Consider the following 13,547-nt stretch of genomic DNA (forward strand, 5'->3'; position numbering starts at 1 on the left):
TTGACGATATGCATTTCAAAGCAAAAACGAGACGACAATATGTTCCGTATTCTATATTTGTCTCACTTTTTTAGTTAAATCGCACATGTTTGCTTCCAATCGTTTTGTTTAGAAAGAGAGGTGCGTATGTCGTGTATGTGCATTCTATTCGATGTGAATGAACGAACATATGGTAATAATTTGAAGAATACGATATTTTTGGAGCGTAATAAATATTTCAGCGAACAAAAAATTGAATGGATGGAAATGGCAAAAAAGGCTTTCAAATACTTTCAACAAACCATCTGATATCATGAGTTACATTCTATGTTTATATATAAAACCCCTTAATATTTATACTTCGATACAAGGTATTTGTTTACATATACCGTTTTCTCTCTTCCACTCTGGTTGTCAATCGATATTACAGATTCGGCGCATTAGTGAAACATTTGAATGAAGAGACCAGAGCATTACATTTTTTTCCTTCAGAAAATTCAAATAACTTAGAATGTTGTTCCTTCTCCTTCCACACCACAATGTGTGATCTCATCCGAAAAGCAGATGTTGTAAATGAAATTCCGTCATAGTTAATTTGATTAAATTTTTATTATCCTAATTGCTGAAAATAGCAACGAAAACTAAATAACATTTCGAAAAGAATAAAATAGCCATAATTTCCTCGAATGGAAATTTACACGCGAAAAATAAGAGTGTGTATAAATACATGCGTTAACGGTTGATAACAAAAAAAAACTATTTTCTAAAATTGAGATCGATTTTGACTTTTTTGCCATCATGTGTTGGCTAACAATTTAAATTTTCATTGATTTTACAGTCTCCAATTGTTACAGCTGTCATAAATTCGATTTTATTTTCCATTACGAGTACCAAAAAGTGTTCCGGGCACAAAGATTGCGATGAGTGAGTCATAATTTCATTGTGAATCATTTGTTTTATGGGTGATGGCATTTTGAATGACGTAAATTCGACGAATCCAATAGTACCGCGAAGAATGTATGTCTGTAATGAAGCAAAAAATAAAACAATACCAAAAATGAGTCAGTTGAAGCAATTTCTAGCTATAAATTACAGTGTACTAACCTTGACCTCAAACTCATCTTGAACAAATGCCAAAATAGTGTCCATATTTATATTGAATGTGATTAGACTTCTTGGTTTATAGCATGATATTGTTTGGAACAATTTCCCATTAGTGAAATCTTCAAAAATCTGAAAATCGAATTATTTCGTTATAGATTAATGGAAAAAAATGCCTTCAATGATCAAAACTGAATATCGTTTATGTACCTGAATTCGATCATGGTCACTTTTAATTGTATTTTCCGTGATCGATGTTACAGCAATTAGTAGTTGTTGTGTGGAACCAACTCGAATGGCAATAATTTCATTATTTTGATGCGTTGGAAGCGAATGATCCGGTATTTTAATTACGGTCGCTTCAATTTGCTTGGTACTTTCTGCTTCTAATGTCGGCGAATCTTCATCTTCATCTTTGGCATTTCTAATTGTATCCATCCACGAAAACATATTCGGATTTTGTTGTTTAAATTCCTCCAATTTTTGTGCAAACTCTTCCATAGTTAAATTTTGTGAACATTTGAATCTAATTTCCTCGTGCACTTCGTTTCGATTACTTTCGATATCGACCAGCGACTCACTGAGAGGTTCTTCTACATCCTTTTTACGTTGTTCCCTTCTTGCGTTCAGTAATTTTTTAACAACTCTATCTGACAATAAATTAATTAATGGTGTAAATTTGTTGAATAAATCTTCAAATTTTTTGTCATCCACACTCTTTGCATTCAATGTAGATCCGACCATTTCATCGGCTGAATTCATTTCCGACTGTTTTCTCTCTACAAATTTAGATACTTGACCCGCTTTGTGCATCAATTCTTTCAAAACCAAATGATGTTCTTTAGATTTATCTTGGTTTTTATCGAGCTCCGTATTATTTTGATTCATTTCGAATAATGCTTTAACGGCGTTTTTGATCATTGGCCAGAAGGTCGAGGCTGAGTCACTCGTTTGATCAGTCGTGGTTTTACGTACAAGCGAATTTAACATTTCAACGACGAATGATTTAACAAATTCTCGTCCTTTTGGATTCTCATTTGTGGTTACTTTCCGTAGACTATCTGAAGATAAATTCGATTTACTTTGCGTTTGCTGTACTGAATCTACGTTTGGCTGATCTTTTTCTAGTGTTTTATCATCAACGGTTTCTTCCGGCGCACCATAGCTTTTATTATTATTCACATTATCTTCTACATAGTCTTTAATATATTCTATAGCAAGTTGTTTTAGATCATTCGCCGCATCTGCGGCGCTATCAATGTCCAAATGATCTTTGCCAAACGAGTAAACTTTAACCATTGATTGGCCAATTTTTCGGAAAAATCCAGACATCTGTGATGTTATACGATTGTCTTCATCGTCATCTTCATCGCCGGCATCTTCATTATGCGTAGATTGTAACAAAAATTGGTCATCATAGCTATTCTGATCACGATTATACGGAAATGGTTTTTTTTGGACCGGGCTAGATTCTCTTCTCCTAATTTCATCAACAACCTGATCAATTATATTATCAGCGAATGGAGTCAATTTAGATAAAACTTCTCCAAATTGATCTCCTACTCGTGGATCTTCCTGATTTAATCCAAGCATTTGTTGATCGTATTGTCTCATTTGGAGTTCATAATTAACTTTATTCAAAATGTTATCGGATACCGGATCAATGACATCGCCAAGACTTGGATCAGAATGCGTTTCACTTGAAGTGAATTCCATTGTTAGGTTTTCAGCGAGCGATATCAAATTTAAAATGTGCTCCACTGGATCGGTGTTTACGTGATGTGGTGATTCGAGCCCATCAAATATATCCTGTTTCAATCCCAATATATGTTCTTTTTCATCGTCTTCTTCTTCATCATCATCATATTGGTTTTGTTGGAAAAATGTATCGGCTGCTCTGCTTATGGTATACGCAAGTGATTTATCTATCATAAATGCTCCAAAAAGTGTACCTACTTTTGGTGATGGTTCACTGGAAATATTTGCAAATAAATTATGCACATTCAATGAATCATTCATCGCTTGATTCAATTCATTTCGATTCATCGTCGTTCCAAGAATATAACTGTTTTCATGTTCGCCTTGGTGATCAGAATAATCTTCATTTTTTCGATGATTTTCGCGATTTTCAATCAAGATTCGCTCAGCCCAATCCATCAAATCGACTAATTTTGCTGCAGAACCAACCATAGTTTCGTCACTTTTACTTTGATTCATTGACGTATCGATCGCATCCATCACTTCCATAATTGTCAAAACATCTACTGCACTCAACATAGGGCTGGCATGTTTTCGTAAGATTTTGTCAGCATTTTCCTTTTTAATCACTTCTTCATGTGCTGAATCTACTACCGCATATCGTGCCGTTTGATTTCTCCGACGAATTTCATCAACAATTTTATCAATTATTTGATCTGCAAACGGTTCCAGCTTAAACATTATATCGCCAAATTGATCTCCCACTATTGAGTCATCATCAACGTCTTCCTCGTCTTCGCAATTGGATGTGGTTCTTACTTCTTCAATCGTATTTAAAATATCGTTGGTGAGATTTATATGCGGTGAACCGAGTAAACCAAAAAGTCCACTTCTTTGACCATCGGCATTCTCTTCATCATTATCGTTACCAAGCATCAATTTGGACACGCGATCTATAGTATGGGACAAAGTTTTCTCCAACATAAACATTCCAAAGAGAGTACCAACCTTCGGATCCATTTGATTGGTTGCATTTGAAGCCGACAGCATCTCTTTCAAAACTAACGAGTCATTCATTATTTGCTTTTCTTCAGCCGTGTTCAATTGCGAAGCAACATTTTCAGATTCATTGGCCACGTGGTTTTCTTGTTTATGCTTCTTTCGATTTTCTTTAAGAACTTCATAAAATAAGTCAAACAAATCAACAAGATTGGCGGTTGAACTGACATTTATTTGATCGGTTTCATCTCGATCGGTTACATTTAATTTTGCGATCGTTGCAAAACTTTTATTTGTTGCAATGACTTCGTCCATTGCATCTATAAGATCTGCAATGAATTTTCCATCTATTTGTAGAGTAATATTTTGATTGTGTGACATTGGTGTGGGTTCGGTGGTAGTAGGCATTTCATTTTGATGAATAGAAACCGTTTTTGCTTTGGTCGAAGTAGTTTCATCGGAAGACATTGATGTCTTCACTATAGCTGCCTCACTACACTGTGTATGACTGCTTGATAAAATTGGCTCCATTTGTTCATTTGATTCACTTAGAATTTCCCGTAAATTATCGATTTTAGATTGATTTAGTTGAGAAAATGTGACACCAGTTTGTAGATTCACTTTATTTGATATTAAAAGTGATCGCAAAAATTCGCGACAATTTTCCAAATTCATTCGTAGTTGTGCCATCGTTTTTTCGATTTTTTTTTGACGTTCAGCTCTATAATTCTCTAAATCCATACCGGTAATTTGGACAAGTAAACAACGTTTTGTGCGTTCCGTGCAATTGCATTCATTTAACATAGATAGCCGCTTCCCATCAGACAGTGCTAAGCCAAGTTGTGCTTCGTCGGGCACAAAACGAACGGATTCTGTAAGTGATGGTTCAGATGCACCATCAGCATTCTGATTCCATTCGGAGACGATAGCTCCTCTTAAATTATACTCAACCACGTGGCTGTCACTGTTTCGAATGACATAAAAGAGTGCATGACTGTTTGGTTTCATTTGCATGGATCGATAATCGCCATTTTCACCGAACTGTACAGCATGTTTCAGTTGATTATCGTTTGGATTAAATCTCCAAATAAATGCTCCAGAAAATGGGCAGTTTGATTCAATTGAGCCATCATTGTTGCTTATCAAAAACAATTGATTTTCCGGATCTAAAACATGGATCCATTGATAAACATCACCGGTGTTCAATGTACTAACCGAGTTGTAGGTTTTATTTTCCATATTCCATGCATACACCATTGTTTCACATCCAGAATTTATCAACATGTAATTGTGATCGAAGAAGGCAAATAAATAAATCGAATTGATTGCATTTTGTGTGTCAATCGTGAATGCTGAGGAAAAATGTGACAGGAAAAATTGATTGTTTTGGGTTTCTTGAATTAACTCTTTTGCCGTTTGGCACTTATGCTTGAATATTTCATGATGTTGCTTATGAAATTGATCTAAATTTCCTATAAATTGATTTACATCCATGCCGTTCATTCCTTGATCCACGGTCAATATGTCAACCGCAGCATGTTTAATCAGCCATGGCGCAGTCACTACTTGTGGTGTTTGTTTAAATCGTAGAAATGAATTTTCATACCACTTATCAAAGTTTATGCCCGATATAAGGTCATTGGTATAGAGCCTGTCGACCGCAACCGAACCAAATGATAACGGCGAGTCAACAATGATATTGCCTTTTAGTGATGCTGCCAATTTTATATCACGACCATTAACCAATCCAGCAGTTTCAAGTTTTGATAGTACACGTACCGATTGAAAAATGGTCGGTATTGAGATGTTTTGCGTACCATACACCTTTAAAAGAGAAAGAAATAACATTAACATCAAAGCTATGAATTTTAAATGCAAATCATATGTACATACCATGAGTGTATTTGCACGTTCTTTCGGCAAATCATATCCTGAGACGAGTCCGCTTGTTTTGATTGGTACAGTAGAGTAAACATAATTCAAATGAACTGGTTTATCAAATGCTTGAGGTGTATTCAATGTGAAAATTTCTTCAACGGGATGCTCATTTAAGCGATGTGTGTCTATATTACTCGATTCAAATGTGCCTTCCGGAAAGGTGGCTGTGCCATCAAAATTGAATGGTTTATCGATTCGGATGGTATTTTGAACCAAATCGGCAACTGTAATATTGTTTATTGATGTGGTGGTTATATCTCCTGTAATATTCATTCGTGGTGCTATAACAGGTGCTGCAAATACAACATCTGAATAAATGTCAACCGGTTCGAGTTGATCGATTAATACGACATTTGACAAAAACCTCTGAACATCAATCCCATTGTATTTGTTAATATTGATTCCATTTTCAAAGTTAACTGAATTCTTAAATGTTTTTGTACCGATGATTCTTGCTGGTCGATCGGTTCGAATGATGCCTTTTAAATGCTCATGTATATTTCCGATGTCATTATAGCCACCTTGCACATAGAAATGTTTAATGGCAATGCTTTGATTGAAAAATACATCATTCTTCAATGTAAATGATGCGGTTTGTTGATTAAAGCTATAATTACTTAGCCTCTCACCCGACACACCATTCAGCGTACCTTTAACATTGAGATTTGGAATGGTTACATCGCCAATAATTCGAATCGAATTGAGAATTTCTCGATTAAAATTTTTCGTCAGTATGTGATCTACTTGAATTTCATTAATTGTAGTGACTTTAGCATTGTTGCTCACAGTAACATCTTCATTAAAAATGGTTGTACCATAAATTCTATTCATTTTGGCTGATTTACGTACTAAATTATTGACAAAATCGTTGAAATTTTTTTCACCATGCAGACCAATTATATTCAATTTGCCATTCACAAAAATTGGATCCAAAAATGTTATCGGCAAATCAATATTATTTGTTTGATCCAAAGGTATTACGTTCGCTTTGACCTCTTCAAAATCATAACCGTTTACATCGCTCAATAGAATACTTCCATTGACAAACATTTGATTGATATCGACATGTGACCCATTGAGCATTTGTTCATTTGTTTCAAAATTTCGCAGATTTTTTACAATTGTCTCGAAATCGTAGCCATTCAATTGGCTTATGTTGACGCCATTTCGTAACACTGCTTTCGGTATATAAACTGGTTTCGTGAAATTCTGCCGATGATTCTTGCTGAAATGTGATCGAATCAAGTCGGATAACTGGAAACCGTTGATTAAAGATTGTCTGTTGCCTTTTATTACACCATTTACGATCAACTCATTGACGTGCAAACTATTGAGATTTACGTTGCCAGTCAATTCGAAATCCCCATCAATATCGATAAAGTCATGCACCTGAATAAAAATGGATTTTAATTCCAAAATTGAGTAAAATTAATACGGCAAAATGAAATGGATGTGTGCAGCAAATATGAAAGATATTATAGTCTTAAAATACTACTAACATCGATGTTATTTACAGTTTCCAAAACATCCAATTGAGTGGCATCTATGCTCAAAAATTCACCATCCTCAAATACAAGTTCAGCATCAGTGTATTGTTCACCTATTGTACGAAATATTTTTTTAAATCTATAATAGTATAATAAATATAGATTTTAAATTTTACCAAACAACTTCAACGAATTCATATCCACTTCCGTAACATTAATGAAATTGAATAAACCGTCTAAATTCAAGCGCTGAAAATACACATTACCACGCAATTTGCTTACATTAAACGTTTGCATTGTGTCAGTGGTAACAAATTGTGAAAATGGTGTGCCATTGATAAGATCCGCTGTGAGTCGAATATCGGCTGCTTGTACCGTTCCGAATCGTTTGAACGATGTGATTTGTGGATTTGGTTCATGTTTGTATACTATATCGCTTAGGACCTCATCCAAAAATATATCATTTATTTTATTACGAACATAGATTGGCCCTTCGATTTCAAGCGTATCTATATGAACTGTTGCACTAATTTGACGAGTTTCTTGTAATGTTGGATTTGACAAAAATTCATCAAGACGACGACCCGATATTGTTGCATTTGGACCCATCTATTGCAGGTACATATACGAAAGAAAAGCGTAAACAATTTACAGAATCGGTGAAAACGGAATGTAAAAAAATGCCATACCTCCAAAGATTCAGTAACTTCCAACTTTCTGAAGGTAGTGGTGCCGCCAATGAATTGTGTACCGTTCAGTGTCACAACTCTTGATAGATCGACTTTATTGAAATCTTCAAAGCAATCCATTGCTTCGGTTACTATTCATTTTTTTTTAAAGAGAAAGATTGAAAAAATTTAGCGTTAATTCGCATATATTTGTCGTTAATAAATGAAATTGTTCAATGTTCATACTTAAACTGTTCTTGAAAACTTTGCGACCAGTTACAACAATTTCCTCTGTCGTTTCCGTGGATATGTAACCATTTGGAAATGGTAATTCGTTCAAATGATTTGCAGACAATGCGCTTTCAGCTATTACATCCTATAAAAAACTCATAATAAATAAAAATAAAATCTGAAGTGATGTGTATGCAAACGTGAATAATATACTTACGCCAATAATTTCAATATCATCGACGGTGTTTGGTAAATGTTTTAAAATTATTTGATTGATGAAGTCTTTCCACTGGATTCCGTTTATTTCATCGAATGTTAGATCGCCTTTGATAGTTGTTGTATCGGTTGTTGTTTCTAATCCAAGTTGAGCATTGGCAAAATTTTCTTGCAACCGTTCAATAATCTCTGCGTCGATTGGTTGATCCAATACAACGGTATCCAAACTTAAATTACCGTCTTCCACAAATACAAAATCATCGATTGGAATATCGTTAATGTATTGTACATTCAAATCGCTCACATTGAATGATTTTAAATGCAATTGCTCACTGGCATCGTTATCCTCTCGTTTATTTCGCTTTAGCTCTGCGAGTATTTTTAGACTGGTTTCTGTTTCGTTTAAAACATGAAAAAATTCATCGACAGTTTCCTTTGTAAGCGGATCATTGCCCAAAAATATACCCTCCGTTGGAACGATATTGCTTAGATCAATATTTTTTGTATAAATTGTATCGAGCGTTTGATTTTTAATGGTAACTTCATCCATTGCTCCTTTTGGAAAGCTGTTAATTACGTCTCGTGCCTTTAGCAATACGTTATTACGTGTTTCAAGCATAATAACAACTTCAGATAAAAGCTCAAGCAAATGATCGTTCATTGTGTATGAAGCAGGCAATAGTTCAATTTCTAAATCGAATAAACCAGATGGGGCATCTTGTCGAGGCACCAATATCGAAATGGTCCGATTTCGTTGAAACATGGTTGCACCAATAATTCCCAGTTCACGGTATTCATCAAGCATACAAGCGATTCCCGAATCTGACATTCGACCATTTATATAACACGGCACTTGTAGAGCCGGATGAAATGCGTGACCATTCCAAATTAATGCTTCCATAAATGCATTCGTATGTGATCCATAGTCGATACGATGTTGAATGAACAGAATTAGATCATCACGATACGTACGTGCTGGAACGGGTAGAAAAAATTCAACGTCACCCCAACTCTTCGATAAAATCGTTTGATCGATAAATTTGCCGCGATGATAGCGTAAGATTTTGGCATGTCTTCCACCGATTGTTAAATATGAATATCCGCCCATTTGGAATCCCGATAAAATTCGCGCATTTTTTGATTCAATTTTGGTGTAATACTTAAAATGTGAATCCTCATGTTTATAAATGACGGCATGTGTTGTTTGCGGAAAACAAATGAACGTTTCATGTCCACTTTGAATGAGTGCCATATTTAGTGCCCGTGATTTTAACGATAAAGTTTGACGCAAGAAAAACACCTCTTCATTCATATCAAATCGATATAAACTGGCAGCCGAACCATTATGCAGATCGGTTATAATCAACAACGTATCTGAATTATCTATAACAAAGTGATGCAGGTATTTTGGGAGATTGTTCGTCGGCCTAGAAAAATCGCAATAAGATTTGTAAAAAAATTGACCAACATTTTTAGTTGTATATAAAAACTAGGGGCTTATCGCACTTTCAAAAATGGAAATTATGAACATCATTTGTTGATGTTAAAGTTATATTGTTCACTTGGTTATTCATATTATTTTTCTCTTGATTTTGTTTTTTGCTTTATTAAAAAAATAATATTGCCAAATGTTTTAAATTCTAATTTTTCTTTTGTAAAGAAAATGAATTTTTATTCAAAAAATAAATAAATATTACATTACAAGTATTCTCCATAATCTACTGTCACTGCTCGTGGCGCTGTACTCAAATTATTCACGCCACATTCGTAAAAAATTGTCAAAAATGGTCAAAAATTGTCAAAAGTGGTACGAAACCGTTCAAAATGGCGCACAATCGCCGATAAATGTTCATAATTGTCATTTTTGAAAGTGCGATAAGCCCCTAGATATAAAAATAAAATAATAACACTTACCACATCCAAATGATTTCCATTTTATCCATTGCTTCATTGACCCGAAGAAAAACCAGTTCATTTTGTATGCTCACAATTACAATGCCATCAATAGAACGCTGAGTTTGATTCCAGAATGTAAATATTTCGAAAAATGTCGGCTTTGATAGCATTGGCACTTCAACTTTCAGTTTGTAAACACCATTTTTCTCTTGAACAAGTACAATACTTGTATTTGTCATACCGATCAGAGCATGTGATTCTCGTTTATGGCGTTGTAATGTTCGCCACGCGCGTACATTTTCACCAATCTTAAAACTCGTATCCTCTTTTACCGATGTTATATTCAATTCTTCTCTCACCTTTAACGGCGTCAATTCAATGTATTTATTTGCAATTAAACAGATTTTGTATAATAATTAATAACAACATTACAAATCGGTAAAATTTAAATATTTGAATCCAATGCTTACCTGATTCGTTTCAATCGATGGAACTTCTACACTATTCGCATAACTTTCTACCGTATTCGAAACGATACCTTCATTTGCGAGCTGCTGAGCTGCTTTGGCCATCATTTTTTCAACCACATCGTCATCATTATCACCTAGATTGATTTTTTCCTTCATCGATGATTCATTGTCGCCCGGCAATGGATTTATGAGTTTTTCATCAGGTGACGCTTTGGGGCTCTTTGAATCCTTATCAACATATGAGAAATCACTACGTGCACTACCAATTTGTGGTCCTGCATCTCCAACCAAATTTTGCCAAAAACTGTTAAAGAAATCACCATATTGAGAAAAGTTTGGTGGAAAATTTCCGGACGATGGCGGTGGATAAGGACTATATTGTGGTGGTTGTTGTGGATAATAATATGACGGAGGTGCATGTGTGGGTCGTGGCGTATTATATTGTGGCTGTGGTGGAGGCCGAGGTGTAGTGTATTGTGACCGGAAAGGATTATATTGGGTTGGCCGTTGTTGTGTTGGTCGACGGTTTGGCGATGGTGGCGCTTGATTTAGTCGACTATTTTGTTGGCTATTTTTATATTTCACTTCAGACGCCGAATGTACATAAATGCCATGTTTTACAGCATTATTAATTGCAGTACGCAAATTGGCTGTTTCTTGCAATTGTTGTAATGAAATGCGATTACTTTGCGGCTTTTTTACTTTTTTCATAGAATTTTGATCCAATAAATAGTCGGGCAGTACGATAGGTTTGGCTGCTGCGCCAACTGTTTCGTCTGACTGTGACAATGCTACACTCGAAACAGATGGTTCGGATGTGATACATGGCATTGCGGCTCCCACATTTTCCAGTTCGGATGATTCCGTTTCGTCACCGTGGTGAATACTTGTTAATGGCGCCAAACTAATCCCTTTCGATAAACCAGTACTAATCGAAGATTTATATGTATCCAACAATGATGATAGTTTTGATTTGCCTTGTAATATCGAGCTGCTCTGAACAGCTCCCAACACTGGACTCTCCAACTTATCCGATAAGGATTTTTCAAATGTCGTTTTAAGTTTATTGAAAGAGTCGAGCAATTTGTCTGAATAAAGTCGTTTAATGCGTTCCGGTGTTTCCATACCATTTTCATTGTCCAAAATTACTTCCTTTCCATCAATTGATGCCGCCACATGATGCTCCTGTTAAACATCAAATTTACATAATTCGATTGAAATAATCACAAAGAAGCGAGTAATTTTCACTTGCTACAGTACCGCTACACAACGCCATAAATGTCATAACCTAACAAATTTCGTTTTCATTTGACGCGCATAATACGTGTCTTAAAATTACGTGAGAATTTATTTGTCAATTAAATCGGCTTTTATGGGAATATTTCTTTCCGCGTTGATTGCAATTTAATTACTTTGTAAATATACCATGAATAGAGAAATACATACCGATTTAGTATCATCGATGTTCGTACTGTCAACATATTCAAGAAGCCAATACAGTAACAGGCACAGCCATATAAAAATGATGATTTTCGACATCTGTTTTCTCTGTGTTTTTTTGTTATTTTTCGTTGAAATCTCACAATTTGTAATTTTTGGGAAAAATTTGAAAACAATAAACTACCTAAACAATGGACAAACTTTTAAAAATGATATTATTACTTAATTGAAAACAACAATAAAAGAAAAAAAACGTGTGTTATTTTTATTACATGCAAAATGGAATGAGTATAGACGTAAAAAATAGAGTTTGTGTGCTATAACTCTCATTTGAAAACGCCTGAGATTTTGGCGACTCTACAAAGTGTCATTTATGCTATGCTGCGTTACAAGCATAGAACACAAACAGAACAAACGCTTTCGACTGTTTGGTCTTATGCGTGTATGTGTGAAAACGGTAAGAGCGTACACAATGCATTTGTTGCTAGCTTTCGCATAATATTATTATTATTATGAAAAATCATTTGACACACTTTGACGAAGAATTGATTCGAATTGCAGTTTGGTATTTCCATGAGTTGTGCTCGTTATGCTAATTTCTAACGCACACTGGATTGTTAAAAATTAGGCTTCATCTTAATGTTTCCAAGAAATATCAAATGGAGTTAGACAAAAATATTCATCTTATATGTTTAAAAATAAACAAATACATTTTTTCGGCCATGATCCAAAATACGATGTTTTTAAATGGAATTTAGTTTTGAGATATTTGATAAGATTTGGGGAAAGTCTATATGGATTTTTATATGAAATTTATTCCATTCAATCTGTTTCAATCAGTCCCATGTGTTTTGCGTACGCAAGACTTATTCCCAATGTGAGTTTTAATTTTCGAGTTTTGACAACCAATTGTGATCGCTCAAGTTAACGAATTTCTTCATTCCGTACCATAAGTATTTATTTTAGACGAGTATCTTCGAACATGCTTGACTCTTTTCATGGAGTTTTGTATTTCACTCCGTTGCGATTAAAATGAAAGTATTATATTTTACAAATACAACGGAAAAGCATTGAAAACTTGATATTTCAGATTTTTAACATCATTTGTGTAATTTTTTTTTGTAAATTTGATCTAATGCTGACACGCTGCTTTTCCCACGCTTTTCTGAAATGTTGGAATTTTCTCATTCAAATGATCATGATCTTTATAAATGTGAATATTTGCTTGCATATTCAAAGTCTCATAAGATTATTGGTGTAAAATAATGTCGCATTTTTTTGCCTATCATTGTTGCAAACAGTGGGAAGAAAAAAAGATGATTGCAAAGTTATACTGTTATGCAAGCAAACTATGAGCAAAAACTAGAAGTGAAATATGTCAATATTGCCTTTTCTTGTTCTGTTGGTGATGATTAACAACACAT

The 13,547-nt window shown here is 34.6% G+C and overlaps 1 protein-coding gene across 1 annotated transcript; it reads right to left on the reverse strand.

Annotated features, from left to right (window-relative positions):
- Window positions 1–748: 748 nt before the first annotated feature.
- LOC116342472 lies at window positions 749–12,298 on the reverse strand. Its single transcript, XM_031770106.1, has 12 exons — window positions 12,130–12,298; window positions 10,684–11,868; window positions 10,232–10,572; window positions 8,319–9,744; window positions 8,117–8,246; window positions 7,892–8,022; window positions 7,379–7,811; window positions 7,215–7,315; window positions 5,671–7,104; window positions 1,291–5,601; window positions 1,084–1,212; window positions 749–1,002 (listed from the first exon to the last, which is right to left on the reverse strand). Exons 1-12 carry the CDS (start codon window positions 12,220–12,222, stop codon window positions 787–789), a joined length of 9,930 nt encoding a protein of 3,309 aa, XP_031625966.1. The 5' UTR covers window positions 12,223–12,298; the 3' UTR covers window positions 749–786.
- Window positions 12,299–13,547: the final 1,249 nt, after the last annotated feature.

Source organism: Contarinia nasturtii, unplaced genomic scaffold, assembly GCF_009176525.2.
Source record: "Contarinia nasturtii isolate CC-2019 unplaced genomic scaffold, AAFC_CNas_1.1 Cnas_scaffold_864, whole genome shotgun sequence".
NCBI classification, from domain to species: Eukaryota; Metazoa; Arthropoda; class Insecta; order Diptera; family Cecidomyiidae; genus Contarinia; species Contarinia nasturtii.

Excerpts from the sequence above, each read along its gene's own strand:
- LOC116342472 (XM_031770106.1), bottom strand. The coding sequence starts at position 12,222 with ATGTCGAAAATCATCATTTTTATATGGCTGTGCCTGTTACTGTATTGG. Across the intron at positions 8,247-8,318 it reads ATGATATTGAAATTATTGGC|GATGTAATAGCTGAAAGCGC; the intron begins GTAAGTATATTA and ends AGTTTTTTATAG. Across the intron at positions 7,316-7,378 it reads GAATTCGTTGAAGTTGTTTG|GTGAACAATACACTGATGCT; the intron begins GTAAAATTTAAA and ends TTCGTACAATAG.